This window comes from Anolis sagrei, chromosome 1 (genome assembly GCF_037176765.1).
Source record: "Anolis sagrei isolate rAnoSag1 chromosome 1, rAnoSag1.mat, whole genome shotgun sequence".
NCBI lineage: Eukaryota > Metazoa > Chordata > Lepidosauria > Squamata > Dactyloidae > Anolis > Anolis sagrei.
The window spans coordinates 10036221-10060585 of record NC_090021.1 but is presented as its reverse complement, the minus strand read 5'-3'; the positions used below and the strand labels follow the sequence as shown (position 1 = coordinate 10060585).

The following is a 24365-nucleotide window of genomic DNA, read 5'->3' as shown; positions in this document are numbered from 1 at the left end:
AATGTTTTGATGTTTTATCATCCTTGTGGGAAGCTTCTCTCATGTCCCCGCATGAGGAGCTGGAGCTGATAGAGGGAGTTCATCCATGCTCTCCCCAGATTTGAACTTGCCACCTGTCGGTCTTCAGTCCTGCCGGCACAAGGGTTTAATCCACTGCACCGCTGGGGGCTCCAGCGGGAAGGTAACAGCACTCCATGAAGTCGTGCTGGTCACATGACCTTGGAGGTGTCTACGGACAATGCTGGCTCTTTGGCTTAGAAATAGAGATGAGCACCAACCCTCAGAATCAGACACAACTGGACTTAATGCCAGGGGGAAACCCAAGGATCATTCAGTCCATCCCCATTCTTTCAAGCAGAATACACAATCAGAGCACTCCAGACAGATGGCCACCCACCATTTGAACTTCCATGGATCAATGTTAGGGAATCATGGGAGTTGTAGTTTCACAAAGTCTTGTTCATTCTCTATCAAAGAGTGCTAGTGCCTCTCCAAACTTCAGTTTACAGGATTCCATCGCATTGAGTTAAGTGGTGTTAAACTGCATTCATTCTACAGTGTAGATGCACCCTTAACTGGTTCCCTCCACAATATGATATCCTTTCAAACATTTCAAATATGGAAGTATTGGTTCCTGATGGTGTTTTCCCCATGTTATTGGGGAGTATGAATCCACTCCAGTGTTTAGTTTAAAGGGCACTGAACTATATTTCCTATGCCAAAGTCTTCAGCACCTTGGACAGCTCTTCCCATGCTATTCCAAAACCCAGAAGAGTTCATGCTATTTGAGACCCAAATCTCAGCAGGATTTCTTCAGAAGATGTTTACCATTGTCTACCTCTGCTCAAACCACAACACCATGCTTCCACACTTATCTTTACTCACCAGAATAATGCTTGACAAGCTCCGGGAGTGAAAAGAATATGGTCTGGGGGCAAATGTAATAGCCGCCGTTGTCCATCTTCCGAATCTTGTAATGCTTGACGGCATCCCCTTGAGAAGCGCTGTCTCTAATGGAAAGGGAAAAGGCATCTAGGCGGGGAAAGAGGAGAAGGCACATTAGGCTCTTGCTATTGGCTATAATTTAATCACTGCTGTAGATACAAGTTGAGGATTCATTCATTTTAATTATTTTGTGCATGAAATAAAGTTTGCATGCATTGAACCATCAGAAAGCAAAGGTCTCACTCTCTCATCACCCCTATGGATAATTTTTGGAATATTTTGGATAGAATCATAGAGTTGGAAGAGACCTCATAGGCCATCTAATACAACCCCCAGACAAGAAGCAGGAAAATTGCATTCAAAGCACCCCCGACAGATGGCCATCCATCCTCTGTTTAAAAGCTTCCAAAGAAGGAGCCTCCACTGCACTCCGGGGCAGAGAGTTCCACTTCTGAACAGCTCTCACAGTCAGGAAGTTCTTCCTAATCTTCAGATGGAATCTGAAGTGTGAAAAAGATCTTGGAGTCCTCGTGGAGTCCTTGTTGTTAAATATGAGTCAACAATGTCATGTGGTGGCAAAAAAAGCCAATAGGGTTTTGGCCTGCATCAATAGGAGCCTAGTGTCTAGATCTAGGGAAGGAATGCTACCCATGCTCTATTCTGCCTTGGTTAGACCACACCTGGAATATTGTGTCCAATTCTGGGCACCACAATTGAAGAGAGATATTGACAAGCTGGAATGTGTCCAGAGGAGGGTGACTAAAATGATCAAGGGTCTGGAGAACAAGCCCTATGAGGAGCGGCTTAAGGAGCTGGGCATGTTTAGCCTGAAGAGGAGAAGGCTGAGAGGAGATATGATTGCCATGTATAAATATGTGAGGGGAAGCCACAGGGAGGAGGGAGCAAGCTTGTTTTCTGCTTCCCTGGAGACCAGGACGCGGAACAATGGCTTCAAACTACAAGAGAGGAGATTCCATCTGAACATGAGGAAGAACTTCCTGACTGCTAGAGCCGTTCAGCAGTGGAACTCTCTGCCCTGGAGTGTGGTGGAGGCTCCTTCTTTGGAAGGTTTTAAACAGAGGAGAGTCAATTGTCATCAGCATGGAATTAAAACATAGTCCCTCAAAGAAACTTGTTGAACTTGGAAAAGCATTTTCGAGTCTGGGTTGTGATTTTCCGGGCTGTACGGCCATGTCCCAGAAGCATTCTCTCCTGACATTTCACATGCATTTATGGCAGGCTTCCTTAGAGGTTGCAACCTCTGGGGATGCTTGCCATAGACGCAGGCAAAACGTCAGGAAAGAATGCTTCTGGAATATGGCTGGACAGCCCGGAAAACTCACAACAACCCAGTGATTCCAGCCATGAAAGCCTTCGACAATACACTTTCGAGTCTTCTTACCTGGAGTCGTTTCACTTTCCCTGATCAGAAATGATCCCATTGCATTGCGCGGCGCCATCAGGAAGCGTTCGGCTTCTTTTCGACTGAGGCCTTTAAAAAACCACCTGAGAAAGAAAAGAGAAACATCTCCTCACTAAAGCACCTCTGGTGGAATGGAGAACTCTCTTAATTTTTAAGAAGGGCAGTCTTTCAAAACATATCCAGAACAAGAATGGGAAATGTGTAATTTTGAAGTATTGGAATGCAAGTCTCATCAACCTTTAGCGAGGGATTGGTGCAGTTAAGCAAAAGCTGGGAGCCCCTGTGTTTTCTTACCTGCCTCTCCCCATGGACCTACATCCCTAAGAAGTACGAATTTACACCTGTTTCCAACTAAAAGCATCAGATCCCATTTGACCTTGGAGGCTAAGTAGGATCAGCCTTGATTAGGAAGTGGATGGAAGACCAAGAAGAAGTCCTGGTAGCTGTAGGTTACATTTCAGAAGAAGGAACTGGCAAAACTACCTCTGGGTCTTCCTTGCCTATTATTATTTATTTATTTACTATATTTATATACTATATTTATATATTTATATACCTCCCCGCTCAGCCCAGAGCCGACTCGGAGCGGTTTACAGATTGGCAACAATTCAATGCCATCAGAATTATAATAAGTAAAAAAACAATCATAAAATTCTGTTAAAACAATAGCATATGATATAAAAATATAAAAACCATACAAAGCCTTAAAACATTATCATGAGCGTCTCCATATCAAATCATTATTCCATTGCATTGTCAGTAGTTCCGTAATTCCATTTACCTCCTCAAAAAGCCAGTTTTTCACCTTTTTTTCAAAAAGTCGGGGGGGGGGGCGATCTTATATCTCTAGGCAGGGTGTTCCACAGTCAAGGGGCCACCACTGAGAAGGCCCTGTCTCTCGTCCCCGTCAGATGCATTTTTGAAGAAGGCGGGAGCGAGACCAGGGCCTCCCCAGACAATCCTAATGCCATATGTTCCATAGTTGATGGTGGTTGGTGATGGTAGGCCTGGCAGTTGGAGATGGAAGGGTTAATGTAAGTCTTGGTTCTAAAGGGCTGAGTAGTTTACAGGTAAAAGAAATTAAGGGTGGAGGTATGCAGGAGATGGGTTGCAGCTGGGTGTTACTGGATTTAAGGAGTTAACTTTGAGACTTATCTTTGGGAGAATAGTGTTGTATTTTGGTGGTGGATGCTGCTGGTTTTCCCCCCAGGTCTGTTGGATTTTTCGGTATCCTGACCTGTCTCCTGTAATCTTGGAATCCTGAAACCTTGAACCGTTGGACTGGCTTTTGACTACGGTATAGACTCTTGATCCCTGGACTATGTTTATTGAAATCTCGGCATTTGACCATTGGACTGGACCCTTTTGACTACGAAGTTATTTTTGCTATCAGTTTTTGTTTATTCTGTAGCTGTGTGTTATCTTTGTGTTTTATATTTTGGACTATAAAAACAGCCAGCAAGTAAGTGCTGTTTTAATTAAACTGTTTGATAAAACTGGGAGTTTGATTAATCTCTACCTAAATAAGGTAGAGCCCTGGCAACGTGACACTTAACATCCTAGATGGTTCATAAGGAGAGATACGTCGGATAGGTAAACCGGACCAGAACTGTTTAGGGCTTTATAGGCTAAAGTCAGCACTTTGAATGAAACCCCTTTGAAATTCATGGGTTACTCAGAAGTCAAAAGGCAACTTGGAGGCATTCGCCATAGGTTCACCATAAGTCATAAACAACAACACCCATGTAATGATGTGTCTTTACATTTGAAGATCTTACCTAGTTCTCCAGGACGATCTTTCCAAGGGTGCATCCACACTGTGGAATTAATGCAGTTTGACACCACTTGAACTGCCATGGCTCAATATTATGGAAACAGGGCAATTATATATTTCTGCCCAGGAGTCTTGGGGCCTCACCAAACTACAACTCCCAGCATTCCATAGCATTGAGATATGACAGTTCAAGTGGTGTCAAGCTACTTTAATTTTACTGTGTCGATGCAAACTCAATGTCCTTCTGATTTCTTAACAACAGTCTCTATTTTGATTGAGCCAGGGTATATTTAATTATTTCTCTGTGTTGCTAAAATGTCATGCTGCAAAACCATGAGGACCAGAAACCTGCTTTAAAGTAATATATTTCTCCCAAACATCAGGCGAACAAGACAGGCTTTCGTCTGGTGTGATATCCATGAAGCGTCTCCTTTGCATTCCTCCCAGACTTACTTCTCTTCTTCTAGGCTGTTGACCCGGGCCACAAAATTGCTAGGAATGTAGCCTATCTTCTTGGTGGTAAGTGATTTGGCGAGCCACCAGTCCCCGTTGCTGTGAGGAAAGCAGAGAAACAAAATAAATAGACAGATACACAATTCACACTGAAAGAAAAGTGACTAAGTGTGTATCTAGACTGAAGAATGGATGCAGGTTGATAATATAGGAGCCCCCAGTGGCACAGCAGGTTAAACCACTGAGCTGATGAACTTGCTGACCGCAAGGTCGGGCAGTTTGAATCCAGGGAGCGCGGTGAGCTCCCGCTGTTAGCCCCAGTTTCTGCCAACCTAGCAGTTCGAAAACATGCAAATATGAGTAGATCCGGTGAGAAGGTAATGCCGTTCCGTGCAGTCATGCTGGCAACATGACCTTGGAGGTGTCTATGGACAATGCCGGCTCTTTGGCTTAGAAATAGAGATGAGCACCACCTCCAGAGTCAGACAAGACTGGACTTAATGTCAAGGGGAAACTTTTACCTTTAAAACAACAACAACAACAACAATTTGTATGTCGATTTGGTTGTACCACAAAGGCTCCTGCATGGGTTGATAGAGCTGGTCCAAACATGGCACACATACTCTCCTTCATAATTATGATAATTCATATTTTATTTCTTACTCGCCTTTGCTCATGGCTCAAGGCGGATTACAAGATAACTAGACATATCCTTCATTGGGTTGCTGTGAGTTTTTCAGACTATATGGCCTTGAAAAATACATAATTTTCATTATCCAACATGAAGTAATTGATGGGTTTGAAATTTTAAACGGCCACCCTTTTTGAGCTCGGGAACTGAGAGAAAGAAAGGAAGAATGTGGTTTGGCTGTTGCTAGACGTGTATAAGGGAAAGGAAGGGAAGAGGGAAATAAGGAAGGAAGGAAGGAAGGAAGGAAGGAAGGAAGGAAGGAAGGAAGGAAGGGAGGGAGGGAGGGAGGGAGGGAAAGGGGGGGGGGGAAGAAAAAGAAAGAAAGAAAGCCAAGCAAGGAAGCAAGCAGGGAGGGAGGGAGGAAGGAAGGGAGGGAGGGAGGGAGGAAAGAAAGAAGGAAGGAAGGAAGGAAGGAAGGAAGGAAGGAAGGAAGGAGGCAGGCAGGGGGGGAGGGAGGGAAGGAAGGAAGGAAAAGAAAGAAAGGGAGGGAGGAGGGAGGGAGGAAGAAAAAGAAAGAAAGGAGGAAGGGAGGGAGGAAGGAAAAGAAAGGAAGAAAGGAAGGAGGGAGGGAGGGAGAAAAAAGAAAGAAAGGAGGGAGGGAAAAGAAAGAAAAGAAGGGAAGGAAGGAAGGAAGGAAGGAAAAGAAAGAAAGAAAGAAAGGAAGAAAGAAAGAAAGAAAGAAAGAAAGAAAGAAAGAAAAGAAAGAAAGGAGGGAGGGGGAAAGGAAGGAAGGAAGGAAGGAGGGAGGAGGAAGAAAAAGAAAGGAGGGAGGAGGGAAAAGAAAGAAAAGAGGGAGGAAGGGAGCAAGCAAGCAAGGAAGGAAAAGAAATGAAGAAAGGAGGGAGGGAGGGAGGGGGGAAAGAAAGAAAGAAAGAAAGAAAAAAAGGAAGGAAGGAAGGAAGGAAGGAAGAAGGAAAAGGAAGGAAGGAAGGAGGAGGAAGAAAAAGAAAGGAGAGAGGGAGGAGGGAAAAGAAAGAAAAGAGGGAGGGAGAGAGGGAGGAAAGAAGTAAGGAAAGAAGTAAGGAAGGAAAAGAAAGAAAGGAGGGAGGCAGGCAGGCAGAAAGAAAAGAAAGAAAGGAGGGAGGGAGGGAAGGAAGAAGGGAAGGAAGGACGTAAGAGGAGAGTGGGAGGCAAGGAAGGAAGGAAGGAAAGGAGAGAAAGTATGAGGTAAGGCTAGAAAAGAATGAAAAAAGAGAAGATGGGACGAAAGAGAGAAAAGGAAGTTAAGAGGAGAGGAAAGGAAAGGAAAGGAAAGTGGGGTAATGTAAGAAAAAAAGCCAAGGGAAGAAGGAAAGACAGAAAAAAAGAGAGAGGGGTGTATGAGGGAAACAGAGGAAGGAAAGAAAGAACCACAAAGAAAAGGCACACCCAGGCAATGCTAGGATAATAATAATACGACATATAGCATTCATTTGGATTCATTTGCTGTAACATACTGTGGTTTTGTGTCAGAATAATAATAATAATAATAATACCTGAACATGGCTGCTTACCTGCAAAGGACTTCAAATATTTCACCTACTGTCAACGGCAGATCCCGCTCACTTGTTGGCACAAACTCATGCTGCGCAATTACACAGTGTTTGCCTGTCGCAGGAGAAAAGCCCTTGCGTAAATAATCAGTTCAAATGTATCTTTATTATGGGTTGATTGGATTGGATTTATATGCTGCTTTCTTCCCAAATGGTTGCAAAGCCAAATGGATCTCTGAAGATCTCATTCCCTATCTAGAATCCACACTGTTATGGGGGGATCTTGCTCATTACTATTCCTCATTAAGCAATTGGGATATGCATCAACCTAAGGTGCAACTAAACTGTACAATTTATACAGCTTGATAGCACTTTGCCATGTCTCAATGCGATGGAATTGTGAGATTTGTAGTTTGATGAGGCATTAGCCCTCTTTGGCAGAGAAGGCTTACAGACCTTGCAAAACTACAACTCCCATGATTGCATTGTGTTAAGCCACAGCAGTTAAAATGCTGTGAAAATGCATTAATTCCATAGTGTAGATGCATTCCTTAGGGGAAAAAATGCAAATGTGACTCCATTAAGCCTAGGAAAAACACTAACAGCTTTTATATGACCTGAACCTTTGGCGAATGCAGAAACCAATCTAAATATAGACGCCCAGGAGACAGATAGTTTTAAATCTTACTCCATCTGACCTTTTCAAGTAAAGCCACCCGCCAGCATCCTCCTTTTTATCACAAAGTCACATGCCTCTGGAATAATGTGCGGTTTTGTGAGAGCAGAGCTGGGCTATTATTTCGTTTTGGATTTATTGGAGGAGTCGCGCCAGAAAAGTGCAAAACGTTGTTTTCTGAGCCAAGAACTCAGGGTAGATTTTTCATTCTTTGAAGCAGAGGTGACAATCAAGCACCTCTCCAGGGAGGCCCCTCGCATTATGCAATTATGGCATTATGATTCCACTTTAGCTGCCATGGCAACGTCCTACGGAATCCCAAGACTTGCTGTTTAGAGATGGTTTTTAGGCTTCGCGGGCAGAAAGAGTTGTAGTTTTACAAGGTCTACAGCATCACCATCAGCATCGGTGATTGCCTTCCAAGAGTAAGTCCCATAGGTGACTGTAGAGACCTATTCTTGATCTGCATGGTCTTTCACAGTGAGGATATTCGTTGCCAGATGGAAGGTGGTCCCAACAAGGATTGGCTTGATGCACCTTCCTTTTGATGCATTTCTCCATTCATGTCTATTTGAATTCCACAGCACTATTGGTCAAAGCTGACCTCCAGTTCGAGTGTTCAAGGGCCAGGGTTTCCAAGTTCTCGGTGTCTATGGCACAATTTTTAAGGATGGCTTTAAGCCCATCTTGAAGTCTCCTTTTCTATCCACCAACCTTCCATTTTCCATTCTTGAGTTGGGAGTAGAGTAACTGCTTTGTGAGATGGTGATTGGACGTTTGGACAATGTTGCCAGTCTAGCAGTTTCTGGCAAAGGATCAATGCTTCAATGCTGGCGGTCTTTGCTTCTTCCAGCACACTGACATTTCTCTGCCTGTCTTCTTCCCAAGAGATATGCAGGATTTTTCAGAGGCAATGTTGATGGAATCGTTCCAGAAGTTGAGTGTGATGTCTGTAAATGGTCCACATTTCATAGGCATATAGTAGGGTTGGGAGGATAATGGCTTTGTAAACAAGGACCTTGGTCTCCCTACGAATGTCCTAACCCTCAAGCAATCTTTACTTCATTCAAAAGCATGCTGCACTCGCAGAGCTCAGGTGGTGTTGTATTTCAGTGTCAATGTTTACTTTTGTGGAGAGGTGGCTGCCAAGGTAGCGGAAATGGTCAACATTTTCTAACCTTACACCGTTAAGATGTACTTCTGGCATTGGAGAGGGATTGGCTGCTGCCTGCTGAAAGAGCACTTTGGTTTTCTCAGTGTTCAGTGAGACACCAAGCTGCTCTGAGTCCCCTCGGGGAGATGGAGTGGTATATAAATAAATATTATTATTATTATTATTATTATTATTATTATTATTACTGTTATTAGCATAGACTACATTCTCATCAGCATATTGGAGTTCTATAGCAGACGTTGTTGTGACCTAGGTTTTGGCTTTCAAAACCAGTTTAAATAGTTTGCCATCTGTCCAATAGATGATTTCTAAGTTGGTAGGAAGCTTCCCGTCAACAAGGTGCAGTATCATAATGATGAAGATGGATAATAAGGTTGAGAATTGGACTATGATGTTGGAGACCAGGGTTTAAATCACTGCTCAGACATGAAAACGTACTGGGTGACTTTATCTGAGTCACACTCTCTCAACCTCCATGAAAGGCAATGACAAACCCTCACTTAATAAATCTTGCAAAAAAAAACATCCACAACTTGAAGGTACATAACAACAACGATGATGATAAGATGTTTCACCCTTGAACTATAACATCAACTAAAAAACATCATCAGTTGCTTTCAAGTTCTCTCTCCTCCCGCTGCTTTTCTTTCAATGTTCCATTTCATTTTGATTTTTTTCCTTCCCTTTGCTTAGCTGTTTATTTGGAGACAAGGCAGGAAACCACTAGGACGAATAAGCAAATTGGTAAATAAATACTTACCATTGCTCGAAGCCTGGTCTGCAGGAGCAGAAGATGTGTTTGGTTTGCTCTTTGAAAGAAAGAAAGAAAGAAAGAAAGAAAGAAAACCCAACATTACTATTTCAGAATGCATCAACACCGTAGAATGAATGCAGCTTGGCATCACTTTAATTGCTATGTCTCAATGCTATGGAATCACCGAGTTGTAGTTTCACAAGGTCTTTAGCCTTGTCTGCCAAGACTCCATCTTTTCTCCCAATCCCACAACCAAGCAACTATTTGCATATCCCTAAACGACACCGGCCCAGTTTACCTGTTCGAACGGATTCTCCCCTATGAACCATCAAGGTTATTAAGATCTTCCGGGGTGGGGGGGCTGCTCTTGGTCCCACCACTCTCGCAATCGCGTTTGGTGGGGACGAGAGACAGGGCCTTCTCGTGGTGGCTCCCCAGCTTTGGAACTCCCTCCCACTAGAGATTAGATCTGCTACCTCCTGACTTTCAGGAAACCACTAAAGACCTGGCTCTGGAATGTGGCATTTGAGGACTGAATCTATAACCTTCGTCCACAAGGAAGGAGGATGATAAACTGTGACTATGACTATGACTGTGACTGTATTGACGATTTGGCTTGGGTAATTGTGATGATGATGTTTTTACTGTATTTTATTGTACTATTTTAATCTGTAATGATGTTGCACTCTGTTGTACTTATATATTATTGTATTTGCATATATGCTGTAAACCGACCTGAGTCCCTCGTTTGAGGTGAGAAGGCCGGTATATAAAACTTCCAAATAATAATAAATAAAATATCCTTGTATTGCCAAGTGTTCTGCTGAGAGCATCATTTGGCACTTTGGTAATTAACCGATTCCCATGATTAACTGTATTTATATTATGCAAATGATTTAGTACCAGTCAGTAAGTAACTCATATGTAACAAATATATGTTATGCACTAAATTCCAACAACATGACATAGACCCCTTCTACACTGCCATATAAGGTAAAAGTAAATGTTTTCCCCTGATATTAAGTCTAATTGAGTCCGACTCTGGGGGTTGGTGCTCATCTCCATTTCTAAACTGAAGAGCCAGTGTTATCCGTAGACATTTCCAAGGTCATGTGACCAACATGACTGCATGGAGCACCGTTACCTTCCCACCGGAGCAGTACCTATTGATCTACTCACATTTGCATGTTTTCAAACTGCTAGGTTGGGAGAAGCTGGGGCTAACAGCGGGAGCTCAACCCCCTCCCCAAATTCGAACCGGTGACCTTTCGATCAGCAAGTTCAACAGCTCAGTGGTTTAACCCACTGCGCCACCGGCAGTGATTATATGTAATTGAGTTTATCTGCTTTGAAGTGGATTATATGGCAATGTAGACTCATATAATCCAGTTCAAAACAGATAATGTGTTTTATCTGATTTCATAATCTGGATTATATGGCAGTATAAAAGGGGTCTTAGACATGCATCACTTACAGGATGCCAGATCTTAAGTGCAACTATATTGTAGACTTATTGACACCACATTCATTGCCATGACTCAATGCTATAGAATCATTGAGTTGTACTATTACAAGGCCTTTGGTGCCTCACCAAACTACAACTCCCAGTATTCCATAGAACTGAGCCCTAGCAGTTAAAGTGGTGTCAGACTACATTAATTCTATAGTGCACCCATGGATAGGTAAATAGCTAGTAAGCTAGCTAGATAGTTAATTTTGAAGGGGATGTTCTCATCCTAAGATTCTTCCCTTTGCCATAAAAAAAAGGGAGAAGAGAGTCCTTGTCCGAAACTTTAGGGCTGACAGATATTAGAGTTCCCCAATATCTAGAGGTTTCCCATGCCTGGTCTATTGCTCATGAAGAAGATGTAGTACCGGTGGTGCAGGCGGCGGCACTTTCTTTTTATGCCTCAGCTTATATATTGAATTGTTCCTCTGCTGCACGATGGTTTTGTTGTTTTTGCTTCCACGTAGACCCATCCTGCCCTGAAGAAAATGCAAACAAGGTGGAAGCAGAACAAACTTTGGTTAGTTTGCTAGGAAAACAAAGAAAGCACCAAAGGAAGGACCAAGGTGTACACTGGGGTTCGGAGAATGGGAGAATTACCCCTCATAATAATCCTGGTGTTGTCGAACAACACACACCCTACCCCAAGGATTTATAGTTCAACTAGTACACTTAAATAAGATGAAATAAAAACCCACTTCATAGAAAAAATCAGCAATCTCAAGCTAAATATCAATGACAAACTGATCAGCTTTGATGTGGTGTCTCTATTTACCATGGTCCCGGTAGCAGACAGCATTGCAATAATCAACCAGAAGTTCCCAGAAGACATCACGGCTCTGTTTCACCATTGCCTCACCACCAGCTACTTTCAGTGGGACAATGAATTCTACGAATAGAAAGATGGAGTAGCGATGGGGAGCCCTCTCAGCCCGGTCATAGCTAACTTCTACATGGAACACTTTGAAAAACAAGCCCTGGAAACAGCAACCAAAAAGGCCCACGATATGGTTTAGATATGTGGATGACACTGTCACCATTTGGAGCCATGGAGAAGAAGAACTCAACAGGTTCCTGGACCATCTTAACAGCATCCACCCAAATATCCAATTCACCCTGGAAAAAGAAAATGAAGGAAGACTGCCTTTTCTAGATGTCCTAGTCATCCGCAAACCAGATCAACAATTGGGTCACACCGTTTACAGAAAACCCACACACACAGATAGATATCTACATTAAATCTCCAACCATCACCCAAGTCAAAAAAGAAGCACCATTAAAGCCTTGGCAGACCGTGCAAAAAGAATCTGCGAACCCCACTTCCTCCAAGAGGAACTGAACCACCTCAACTGCGCTCTACAGGCCAATGGAGACTCCACCTCAGACATCAGAAGAGCTGCAAGACCAAGAACAAGCCACGAGAGTAAAGATGAAGATCCACCCAGAGGAAAAGTGTTCCTGCCATACATCAAGGGAACCACTGACCGCATAGGGAAGCTGATGAGGGAACACAACATACAAACTATCTACAGACCCACCAAGAAAATCCAACAAATGCTACGTTCAGCAAAGGTTAAGAGAGTCTACCGTATACCATGCAGCTGTGGACAAGTCTACATAGGAACCACCAAACGCAGCAGCATTGCCCAAACACGAATCAAGGGACATGAAAGGCCCTGCAGACTACTTCAACCAGAGAAGTCAGCCATAGCAGAGCACCTGGTGAACCAGCCTGGACACAGCATATTATTTGAGAACACAGAAATGCTGGACCACTCTCACAACCACCATGTCAGACTACACAGAGAAGCCACTGAAATCCACACGTCGGACACTTCCCAAGTGTCTAGTACTGTGTGATGTATCAGCGAATAATCTCAGTAAGGTGCCCTTTTGTAGCTGGAAGATGGTCATTTTGTCAGTGCCGATTGTGTTTAAGTGCAGGCCAAGGTCTTTAGGCATTGCACCCAGTGTGCTGATCACCACTGGGACCACCTTTACTGGTTATTATTATTATTATGTTTATTATTATGTTTATTTATTCCCCATTTTTTCTCTCCACAAGAAAACTCTCTGTTCCTTCCTCTAAAGTATGCCTGGTTTTCCCAGTGGTCTCCCATCCAACAATTAACCAACACTGGTCCTGCTTAGCATCCACAATCAGATGCAATCTGGAGCCTTTAGGGAATTTAGTCCTATCCCCTTCAAATATATGGGAAAACTCCTCCTTACAGATTAAAACCTGCACAAAATTCACCACCGCTCCTCTGAGATGGAAGACACTGGTCCACTTTGCCATCCAACCCTGTGACTGAGTATAAAACATATTTGGATTTTTCATAGCCACTCAATGCAGGCTATAAGAGAGATATTGACAAGTCAGAGGGATATCTCAAGAGAGATATTGACAAGCTGGAATGTGTCATGAGGAGGGCGACTAAAATGATCAAGGGTCTGGAGAACAAGCCCTATGAGGAGCGGCTTAAGGAGCTGGGCATGTTTAGCCTGAAGAAGAGAAGGCTGAGAGGAGATATGATAGCCATGTATAAATATGTGAGAGGAAGCCACAGGGAGGAGGGAGCAAGCTTGTTCTCTGCTTCCTTGGAGACTAGGACGCGGAACAATGTCTTCAAACTACAAGAGAGGAGATTCCATCTGAACATGAGGAAGAACTTCCTAACTGTGAGAGCCGTTCAGCAGTGGAACTCTCTGCCCCGGAGTGTGGTGGAGGCTCCTTCTTTGGAAGCTTTTAAACAGAGGCTGGATGGCCATCTGTCAGGGGTGATTTGAATGCAATATTCCTGCTTCTTGGCAGAATGGGGTTGGACTGGATGGCCCAGGAGGTCTCTTCCAACTCTTTGATTCTATGATTCTATGAAAAGGTGACAGGTAATTTGAAGGCACATTCTGGATGTTATAGGGTTGGACTGGATGGCCCATGAGGTCTCTTCCAACTCTTTGATTCTATGATTCTATGATTCTATGATAATGTTCTAAAAGGTCAGGATAAATGAAGCACTTTCTCTCATTGACCAACTTCATGAAAGAACCGTTCTGAGAACACAAAGATAAGATCCAGCAGTTTCTTCTCTGATGAAGTAAATAGGTGAGAAGCATTGTGCCAGAAACACACTGTTTATTAGCCCAAAGTGCCAAACTAATGTCGGATTTAAAGAACAAGCCAAATGTTTTTTGGGGGCTTCCTTTAAGGCCGAGAAAGTGTGACTTGCCCAGGGTCACTCATTGGGTTTCCATGGCTAACCCGTCTCCAGTGTCAACGCTCAAACCTCTATACTACACTGGCACTAAATGGGCTTCATATATCACTTTTGAGATGTCCCATGAGGTGCTGAGGTTGAGTATACGAGAATATTTTTTGTTGATGGAGATAAAATGAAAAGCCACCGTTTTGAGCATCAAGCTTCCTATCAGATAACTCCAGCCGGGTTTCAGAGAAAGAGGGCAAAAAATAGGTTCTGCTATCTCCAGGGTTTTGTGCAAGCGGAAACGAGAGAAAGAAATTAAGAAGTAACATTGGTTGCCTTTCTATCTTTTATTGCTGTTCTTGTTATCAATAAATCAAGGGCAAGTGGGAACATAGTCAGATGAGCCTCTTTTTTGACCCTTCCTCACTAAGGGTGCACATGAACTCCCATGGTTCAGTGCTATGGAATCATAGGAGTTGTCCTTTTTGCAAAGCCATCCGTCTTCTATACCAAAGAGTACTGGTGCCTCACCAAACTACGACTCCCAGGATCGTGTATTTTGTTAACCAACCAGTCTGCATAAGTATTGCCATATTTGTTGCACCTTTTAAAATGATAAAAGGTCTGGAGAACAAGCCCTATGAGGAGCGGCTTAAGGAGCTGGGCATGTTTAGCCTGAAGAAGAGAAGGCTGAGAGGGGATGTGATAGCCATGTATAAATATGTGAGAGGAAGCCACAGGGAGGAGGGAGCAAGCTTGTTTTCTGCTTCCCTGGAGACTAGGACGCGGAACAATGGCTTCAAACTACAAGAGAGGAGATTCCATCTGAACATGAGGAAGCAAGAAGCAGGAATGTTGCATTCAAATCACCCCTGACAGATGGCCATCCAGCCTCTGTTTAAAGGCTTCCAAAGAAGGAGCCTCCACCATGCTCTGGGGCAGAGAGTTCCACTGCTGAATGGCTCTCACAGTCAGGAAGTTCTTCCTCATGTTCAGATGGAATCTTTCACAGAAGGAAGTGCAATGAGACATCTACACCAAACTGGTTACTGGCTAAACGGTTCCGGCCCAAAATACCTTTCGGACCGCATCTTGGCCTACGAGCCCACGAGGACCTTGAGATCGTCTGGGGAGGCCCTTCTCTCGATCCCGCCTGCCTCACAGGCACGTTTGGCGGGGACGAGGGAGAGGGCCTTCTCGGTGGTGGCCCCCCGGCTGTGGAACACTCTCCCTGCAGACATCAGACAGGCGCCCTCCCTCATGTCCTTCCGAAAAAGCCTCAAGACATGGCTGTTCGAGAAGGCATTTAATTAAGTGCTATAACAATGTGGTAAAGATGACTGGAATGGAACAAGGAATATGAGATTGGTTATGATTCCACTATGAGACGAAGCGGATTTTTAGTGTAGTTTTTGTAATTGTTATGTAGTTTATATGTTGTTGTAATTGCCTCTTTGTAAATTGTCTTTTATATGTGTGTACACCGCCATGAGTCGCCCTAAAGGGCTGAGAATGGCGGTTAATAAATGCATCAAATAAATAAATAAATAAATAAATTGTTGCAGGGTTACTAATGGATTATTTCCAGTGTGGGGAAAAAAACATACATTTTTAACAACCCTACAATACAACAATGCCTGGAAAGGGATGTATTACTATGGTGCTCTAACCACACAATGTAATGTAAACGGCCCTGGCCCAATTTACCTGTCTGAACGCATCTCCCCCTATGAACCTCCGCATGGATTAAGATCTTCTGGGGAGGTCCTGTTCTCGGTCCCACCACCATCACAGAAGCATTTGGCAGGGATGAGAGGCAGGGCCTTCTCAGTAATTGCCCCTCAGCTATCGAACTCTCTTCCTAATGAGATCAGGTCAGCCCTTCCCTCTTGTCCTTTAGAAGGATAATAAAAACGTGGCTTTGGGACTGTGCAATGAGGCAGCGATAGGAACCCTTAGTATGCCAACCAAATTTGATATGGTTGTTGAGACAGTTTTAACTAGTGGATTTTAACATTGAGATATGTGATTTTAATGCTTTTGTATGTGTATGGGCTAATATGTTTCGGCATTGAATGTTTGCCATTTATATGTTGTGCTCCGCCCTGAGTCCCCTTTGGGGTGAGAAGGTCGGAATATAAATGCTTTAAATAAATAAACAAAATAAATAATGATGCTCTTATTTACTTCCAAGGCTATTGGACTCTCCATCTTTGAAGGTCTTTGAACAGGGGCTGATGGCCAGGCCCGTAGCCAGGATTTCATTTCGGGGGGGGGGGGGGCTAAAAAAATTTCAGGGGGGGTTTTGGGGGGGGCTGAGTTTCGGGGGGGGCTGAGTCTGAGTGAAAGAGAGTCTAGCCTAGCAAACCTTTTGTATCATTACCCCAATACCCCCATACATATGGGATATATTGAGAATGGTGATCAAATCATGATATTAATAAACATAACAGTTTAAATAATGCACCAGTAAGGCCTTTTCGCGAACCACCGTGACAATTTCGGGGGGGGCTGAAGCCCCCCGAGCCCCCCCCCCCTGGCTACATGCCTGCTGATGGCCACCTCTCAGGAAGGCTTTAGGTGTGTCTAAACAGCAGGAGGTTGGACTAGATGACCCAAAAAAACAGGAAATGCAGTTTCACAAACATCATGTTGGTAACAAGTTACTCCGAATTTATTCTGACTTTCAGGCACTCAAAACTTCATCCAAACTAGCAAAGATGAGAAATTACTTCACTTTTGAGATGGGGAAAGCCATCATGGACATTTGCCACACCTGAGGCACTGTGTTAAGTTTGAGTGGGAAGGCACATACTTTTAGTAACTTTTATAGGGTCCAGTTTCCTTCCTGAACACTGTTTGAACAGCTAAAAACTGTCCAAACCTCAACACTGAAATAAACGTGTGGGGTTTTCTGACCTTTCAAGGAAGAGGTATGAGAGAACTGGAGATTCTAAGTAGGGTTTTGGAAAAGGTTTCAAAGGGTGCTTTTGAGAAATTACAATGCTGGGAAAGGGATGGGTTGTTCTCATTCATCACCCAAAGACACGGTGCCTCTGACCATGTGCAAAATTCCTCCTCTTCCGCTTGCGAAGGAAGGGACTTTTCAAAACCTTTTGCCTGACAAAACGCAGAATTCTTTCTCTATGACGCATGAATTACTGGTTACTTATGAGTTTGGAAGTCCTATATTAAGGCTTTTTAATAAGACCTCCAACTATTTTTGTGGGAAAGAGGACTGGAAAGAAAAGACAAATGATTGTGTAAGAATAATTATGGTAATAATTGGATTTATTTATTTATTTACTGTATTTGTATACCGCCTTTCTCAGCCAATTGGCGGCTCAAAGCGGATTCCAACAAATCAGTATACATAAAACATAATATAGATAAAAACATTAAACAGTATGAGACATCAGAAAAGCAACAAAAACAATATCGTCAGCATCTCATTATTCTCAAGCATTGTCCAATTCCATTGTCAGGTCATTCGATTTCCTATATTAGCTTACTTACTTTACTTACTTAGGCGATCCCTCGCTTTCCGAGGATGATTGTCTTCCAATATTCTTGTGGGTCCGTATGTGGCTGTGGAGCCCTATTCTTGGTCTGCATCTTCTTCCGCAGTGAGGGCATTGGTTTCCAGGTGGAAGGCGGTCTCGGCCGGGGTTGGCTTGACGCGCCTTCCTCTTGGCACATTTCTCTTTTTCACCCTCCACTCATGCCTCCTCAAATTCTGCAGCACTGCTGGTCACAGCTGACCTCCAGCTGGAGCGGTCAAGGGCCAGGGCTTCCCAGTTCTCAGTGTCTATGCCAGAGTTTTTAAGGTTGGCTTTGAGCCCATCTTTAAATCTCTTTTCTTGCCCTCCAACATTCTGTTTTCCGTTCTTGAGTTCGGAGTAGAGCAACTGCTTTGGGAGACGGTGGTCGGGCATCCGGACAACATGGCCGGTCCAGCGGAGTTGGTGGTGGAGGACCATCGCTTCAATGCTGGTGGTCTTTGCTTCTTCCAGCACGCTGACGTTTGTCCGCTTGTCTTCCCAAGAGATTTGCAGGATTTTCCGGAGGCAGCGCTGATGGAATCGTTCCAGGAGTTGCATGTGACGTCTGTAGACAGTCCACGTCTCACAGGCATAGAGCAGGGTTGGGAGGACAATAGCTTTATAAACAAGCACCTTGGTATCCCTACGGATGTCCCGGTCCTCAAACACTCTCTGCTTCATTCGGGAAAACGGTATATTAGCTACTCTGTATTTGTAAACGCTTGCTGGAATAGCCACGTTTTAACTTGCCTCCGAAACGTCAAGAGGGAGGGAGCAGATCTGATCTCTCTAGGGAGGGTGTGCCATAGCTGAGGGGCCACCACTGAGAAGGCCCTGTCTCTCGTCCCCGCCAAACGTGCTTGTGACACAGGTGGGACCGAGAGCAGGGCCTACCCAGATGATCTTAAAGTCCTTAGTGGTTCGTAAGGAGAGATACGTTCGGACAAGTAAGTTGGGCCAGAACCGTTTAGGGCGTTATAGGCCAAAGCCAGCACTTTGAATTGGGCCCAGTAGCAAACTGGCAGCCAGTGGAGCTGGCGCAACAAGGGGGTTGTATGCTCCCTGAGCGCTTAGATGGGAGCCCAGCACTGAATCCCAGGTGCTGCAGGCTCTATTCCAGAAGAAGGAACTGGCGAAATTACCCGAGTGTTACCGTGCCTAAAAAAACATTATGCAATTAATAAGTCAACAGGTGATTTGAAGGCACACATAGATATCATAGATAGACATCCCTAAATACCCTAAAAGCATCAAGTCCTGTCTGATCTTGGAAGCTAAGCAATGTCAGCCCTGGTTAGTACTTGGATGGGAGGCCATCAATAAATATCTGGTGCAGTAGGCAATGCATTATTTATTTATTTGTTTGTTTATATACTGTATTTGTATACCACCCTTCTCAGGTGACGCAGGGAAGTTTACAGAGGCAACAATTCAATGCCTAATACATTATTAAACATTTAAAAGCATGAACATCTATATAAACAAAAATGTAATGTTCGTTTGTGGGACTAACAGAACTCAAAAACCACTGGGGGAATTGACACCAAATTTGGACACAATACACCTAACAACCTTCACTCATAAAAACACTGAAAAACACAGCAGAAGGGACTTAAAAAGCCCCCAAAAGCTAAATGATGAAAAGCTAAATGACAAGACAGAAAAAAGAAAGAAAGAGGGGGAGAAGGGGAGAGAAAAAAAAGAAAGAAAGAAAAGAAAGAAAGGAAGAGGGAGGGAGGGAAAGAAAGGAAAGGGAAAAGGATGCAAAGAGAGAAGGAAGGAAAGAGGTAGAGAAGGAAGAAAGGAGAGAAAGGGGGGGGAAAGAAAAAGGGGGAAGGAAGGAAAGTTAGAGAAGGAAGTAAGGAGAGAAGGAAAGAAAAAAGGGAAAGAAGGAAAGAGGGATTAAAGGAAGGGGGGAAGATTTAGAGAAAGAGGGAGAGAAGGAAAGAGAGAAGGAAGAAAAGAGAGACAGCAGAAGAGAAAGAAAAAGGGGAAAGGAAGGAAAGAGAGAGAAGGAAGGAATAAGAGAAGGAAAGAGGGAGTGATGGAAGGAGGGAAAGAGGGAAAGTTGGCCACAGCAATGCGTGGTGGGTACAGCTAGTATACTATAAAACCATAACAATAGTATTAAAAACATACATCAATTACGTCTCCTAATTAAAAAAATTGTCCAATTTTGTTGTCCAGTCGTTCCAATTCCTATGTCATCATATTAGAGCAGTGTTTCCCAACCTGGGGGTCGGGGGTCATGAGGGGGTGTCAGAGGGGTTGCCAAAGATCATCAGAAAACACAGTATTGTCTGTTGGTCATGGGGGTTCTCTGTGGGAAGTTTGGCCCAATTCTGTCATTGGTGGGGTTCAAAATTCTCTTTGATTGTAGGCAAACTATAAATCCCAGCAACTACAACTCCTAAATGTCAAGATATATTATCTCCAAACTCCACCAGTGTTCACATTTGGGCATATTGAGGATTCGTGCCAAGTTTGGTCCAGATCCATCATTGTTTGAGTCCACAGTACTTTCTTGATGTAGGTGAACTACAACTCCAAAACTCAAGGTCAAATCTTTCCAGTATTTTCTGTTGGTCATAGGGGTCCTGTGTTGGAAGTCTGGCCCAATTCTATTGATGGTGAAGTTCAGAATACTCTTTGATTTTAGGTGAACTATAAATCCCAGCTATAGGAAAGCCAGGAAAGCCTAGAGAAGACAATTATGCTATAGGAAAGACTATAGGAAAAGGAAAGCCAGGAAAGCCTAGAGAAGACAATTATGCTGGGGAAAGTGGAAGGCAAAAGGAAGAGGGGCCGACCAAGGGCAAGATGGATGGATGGCATCCTTGAAGTGACTGGACTGACCTTGAGGGAGCTGGGGGTGGTAACGGCCGACAGGGAGCTCTGGCGTGGGCTGGTTCATGAGGTCACGAAGAGTCGGAGACGACTGAACGAATGAACAACAACAACATAAATCCCAGCAACTACAACTCCCAAATGACAAAATCAATCCCTCCCCAACCCCACCAGTATTCAAATTTGGGCATATCGGGTATTTGTGCCAAATTTGGTCCAATGAATAAAAATACATCCTGCATATCAGATATTTACATTGCGATTCATAACAGTAGCAAAACTACAGTTAATAAGTAATTTTATGGTTGGGGGTCATCACAGCATGAGGAACTGTATTAAGGGGTCACGACATTAGGAAGGTTGAGAAACAATGGTCTACACAATAGAATTAATGCAGTTTGACACCACTTTAACTGCCATGGCCAAGTCCAAAATAGAGTGACACCTTTATTGATTATATCTTTAGCCCAACCAAATAGAAATGGAATTCAATTGTATTCGCTTTGGCACGTGGAGTTAACTACAGGAGAACAAAATGGGGCATTGCCTCCCCATTAATGTTCAGTCTCCCCAATGAGATGGTAGAGAGGCAGAATTGTATAGTGTGTTTGGTTAGGAACCTGGAAGACTAAGGTTCAAATCCCTGCTTAGCCATTGAGACCATGGGTAGGTCCCCCAGTCTCAGTGGAAGGCAATACAACACACACACACACCCTGAATAAAGCATGCCAAGAAAACATGATAGGTTTGCTTATCAGGTTAGAAACTCAACAAAAACAACAAAATTTAAATGTTTCATTGCTGGAAGGGATTTTTCCTGAGGTTTGTTGCTGTTGTTGTCTTTGTTGTGTGCCTTCAAGTGATTTCCAAAGTATGGCAAAGCTTTTACTGGGCATTATTTATTCAGAAAGGATTTGCCATTGCCTTTCTCTGGAGAGAGTTAGATTTGCCCAACATCATCCAATAGTTCTGCAATGCTCCAAAGTAAGTCAATGCTCAGACAACCAAACTATGGTGGCTCCTTTGCCTACATATTTGGCAAGCCAGATCCTATCAGATCTTGGAAGTTAAGCAGGGCCAGGCATGGTTAGCGTTTGGATGGGCAATCGCTGCAGAATAACAAGTGCCGTAGACGATATTTCAGAGAAAAGCTGGAGCAGTTCTATTCTGAATCTTCTTTGCACAAATAATTCTATAAAACGTATGGAACCACCAAAACCACAAACGCATGGAACCACTTTGCATGTTTAGCCTGAAGAAGAGAAGGCTGAGAGGAGACATGATAGCCATGTATAAATATGTGAGAGGAAGCCACAGGGAGGAGGGAGCAAGCTTGTGTTCTGCTTCCTTGGAGACTAGGACGCGGAACAATGGCTTCAAACTACAAGAAAGGAGATTCCATCTGAACATGAGGAAGAACTTCCTGACTGTGGGAGCCGTTCAGCAGTGGAACTCTCTGCCCCGGAGTGTGGTGGAGGCTCCTTCTTTGGAAGCTTTTAAACAGAGGCTGGATGGCCATCTGTCAGGGGTGATTTGAATGCAGTATTCCTGCTTCTTGGCAGGGGGTTGGACTGGATGGCCCATGAGGTCTCTTCCAACTCTTTGATTCTATGATTCTATGAAAAGGTGACAGGTAATTTGAAGGCACATTTTGGGTGTTATAGTTATTCTCCTTTCTACAGCTGGAAAATAAAATCAAAACGTCTAGAACGCCAAATCTCTGAAAACTGGTCTATTCTTGGGGTGCATCTACACTGTAAAATTAATAATAATAATAATAATCTTTATTTGTACCTCGCTACCATTTCCCCAAGGGACTCGGTGTGGCTTACATGAGGCCAAGCCCAAAGTACATCAAACAAAACATCAATAAACACAACATCAATAAACAATCAATAAAATACAAATCATATAAATCACATAAACAAAAAACAATCAATAGTGACATAAACAATTTTTAAAAATGGCCGGGCCAAATGTAATAGATTAAAATTGATTAAAATCAAAGCAGACTATGTACCTGAGTCTACACTGCCATTTAATCCAGTTCAAATCAGATAATCTGGATTTGATTATCTATTATCAAGTCTAGTCTTGGGGTGCATCTACACTGTATAATTAATGCAGTTTTATACCACTTTGACTGCCATTGGTCAGTGCTAGGTAATCTTTTGATACCCCCTCTACACTGCCATATAATCCAGATTATCAAAGCAGACTATCTACCTGAGTCTACATTGCTGTTTAATCCAGTTCAAATCAGATAATCTGGATTTGATTATCTATTTTCAAGTCTAGTCTTGGGGTGCATTTACACTGTAGAGTTAATGCAGTTTGATACCACTTTGACTGCCATGGGTCGGTGCTAGGTAATCTTTTGATACCCCCTCTACACTGGAATATAATCCAGATTATCAAAGCAGACTATCTACCTGAGTCTACATTGCCGTTTAATCCAGTTCAAATCAGATAATTTGGATCTGATTATCTATTATCAAGTCTAGTCTTGAGGTACAGCTACACTGTAGAATTAATGCAGTTTGATACCACTTTGACTGCCATGGGTCGGTGCTAGGTAATCTTTTGATACCCCCTCTACACTGCCATATAATCCAGATTATCAAAGCAGACTATCTACCTGAGTCTACATTGCCGTTTAATCCAGTTCAAATCAGATAATCTGGATTTGATTATCTATTTTCAAGTCTAGTCTTGGGATGCATCTACACTGTAGAGTCAATGCAGTTTGGTACCACTTTGACTGTCATGGGTGAGTGCTAGGTAATCTTTTGAGGCCCCCTCTAAAGGTAGGTAAAGGTAGTCCCCTGACATCAAGTCCAGTCATGTCTGACTCTGGGGTGTGGTGCTCATCTCCATTTCTAAGCCAAAGAGCCAGCGTTGTCCGTAAACACCTCCAAGGTCATGTGGCCAGCATGACTGCATCAGGCCCCCTCTACATTGCCATATAATCCAGATTATCAGTGTGGACTCAGGCCCCTTCTGCACTGCCATATACAATCCACATTATCTGCTTTGAACTGGAATATGTGAGTCTAAGATGTCACATAATCCAGTTCAAAGCAGATAATCTGGATTGTATGTGGCAGTGTAGAAGCGGCCTGAGTTGTAGTTTGGTGAGACACTAGCGCTATTCAGCACAGAAGGCTAAAAGCCTTGTAAAATGGCAACTCCATCCATTCCACAGCATTGAGCCATGGCAGGCAAAGTGGCGTCAAACTACATTAATGTTACATTATACATGTACCCTTGGTCCCAACATTTGGAAAGAGCCAATGCTATGGGTTTGCAAGTTTGCACCAAGTTCAATTTCTCACCTTGGCGTCTTCCTTGCGACAGCGTTCAAAACATCTCCCTTGAAATCCCAGAAGCCCTCCACAGCTTCCAAAGAAGACCAAACATTTGGAGTCTTCTAAGCTCTTGATAAGGGCTTTTTTCATCTGACAAAGTCACTTGTCTACCGAAATGCCCTAATAAAGCCTCTTGCCTGCGTCAGTTCGTGGTTTCCTGCCGACAAGATCAGAAGAGCCAACTGGGAGGACGGCTGATGCTCTCCAGGGTCCAGGGGCCTGTAAAGCAGCCGCCAGGTTCCTTCTGAGCTAATGTTAGCCTTGTGGCCACTTTGGTGGAAAATAACACTTGCCCACAAAGCCTCAATGGACTAGAACAAGCTGCTATTCTGTTTACCATTTTCAAACTGTTCACAGCTATTTTTGACTTCCCTGTATTGACTTCTGTTCATCACCGTCTTGGTCCGCCCCAAAAAATAAGGGCTGGGTCCTACTCAGCTGACTTGCTGAATTACTTAGGCGATCCCTCGTTGTCTGAGTAAGATTGTCCTTAAAGTTCGGTGTCCTGGCGGTGAGTACATAGGTGACTGTGG

General features: G+C 43.5%; 1 protein-coding gene across 1 annotated transcript in view; it reads right to left on the bottom strand.

The window, feature by feature from the left end:
- BLK (BLK proto-oncogene, Src family tyrosine kinase) overlaps positions 1-23925 on the bottom strand; it is a 40264-nt gene extending 16339 nt beyond the window's left edge. Inside the window, exons 1-7 of the mRNA XM_067462736.1 lie at positions 23800-23925; positions 11238-11348; positions 9369-9417; positions 6780-6873; positions 4596-4694; positions 2348-2451; positions 886-1032 (exon numbers count right to left, since the gene is read on the bottom strand). Coding sequence (XP_067318837.1) covers positions 886-1032; positions 2348-2451; positions 4596-4694; positions 6780-6873; positions 9369-9417; positions 11238-11348; positions 23800-23922 — 727 coding nt within the window. The 5' untranslated portion in view covers positions 23923-23925. The remainder of the gene's footprint in view (positions 1-885; positions 1033-2347; positions 2452-4595; positions 4695-6779; positions 6874-9368; positions 9418-11237; positions 11349-23799) is intronic.
- Positions 23926-24365: the final 440 nt, after the last annotated feature.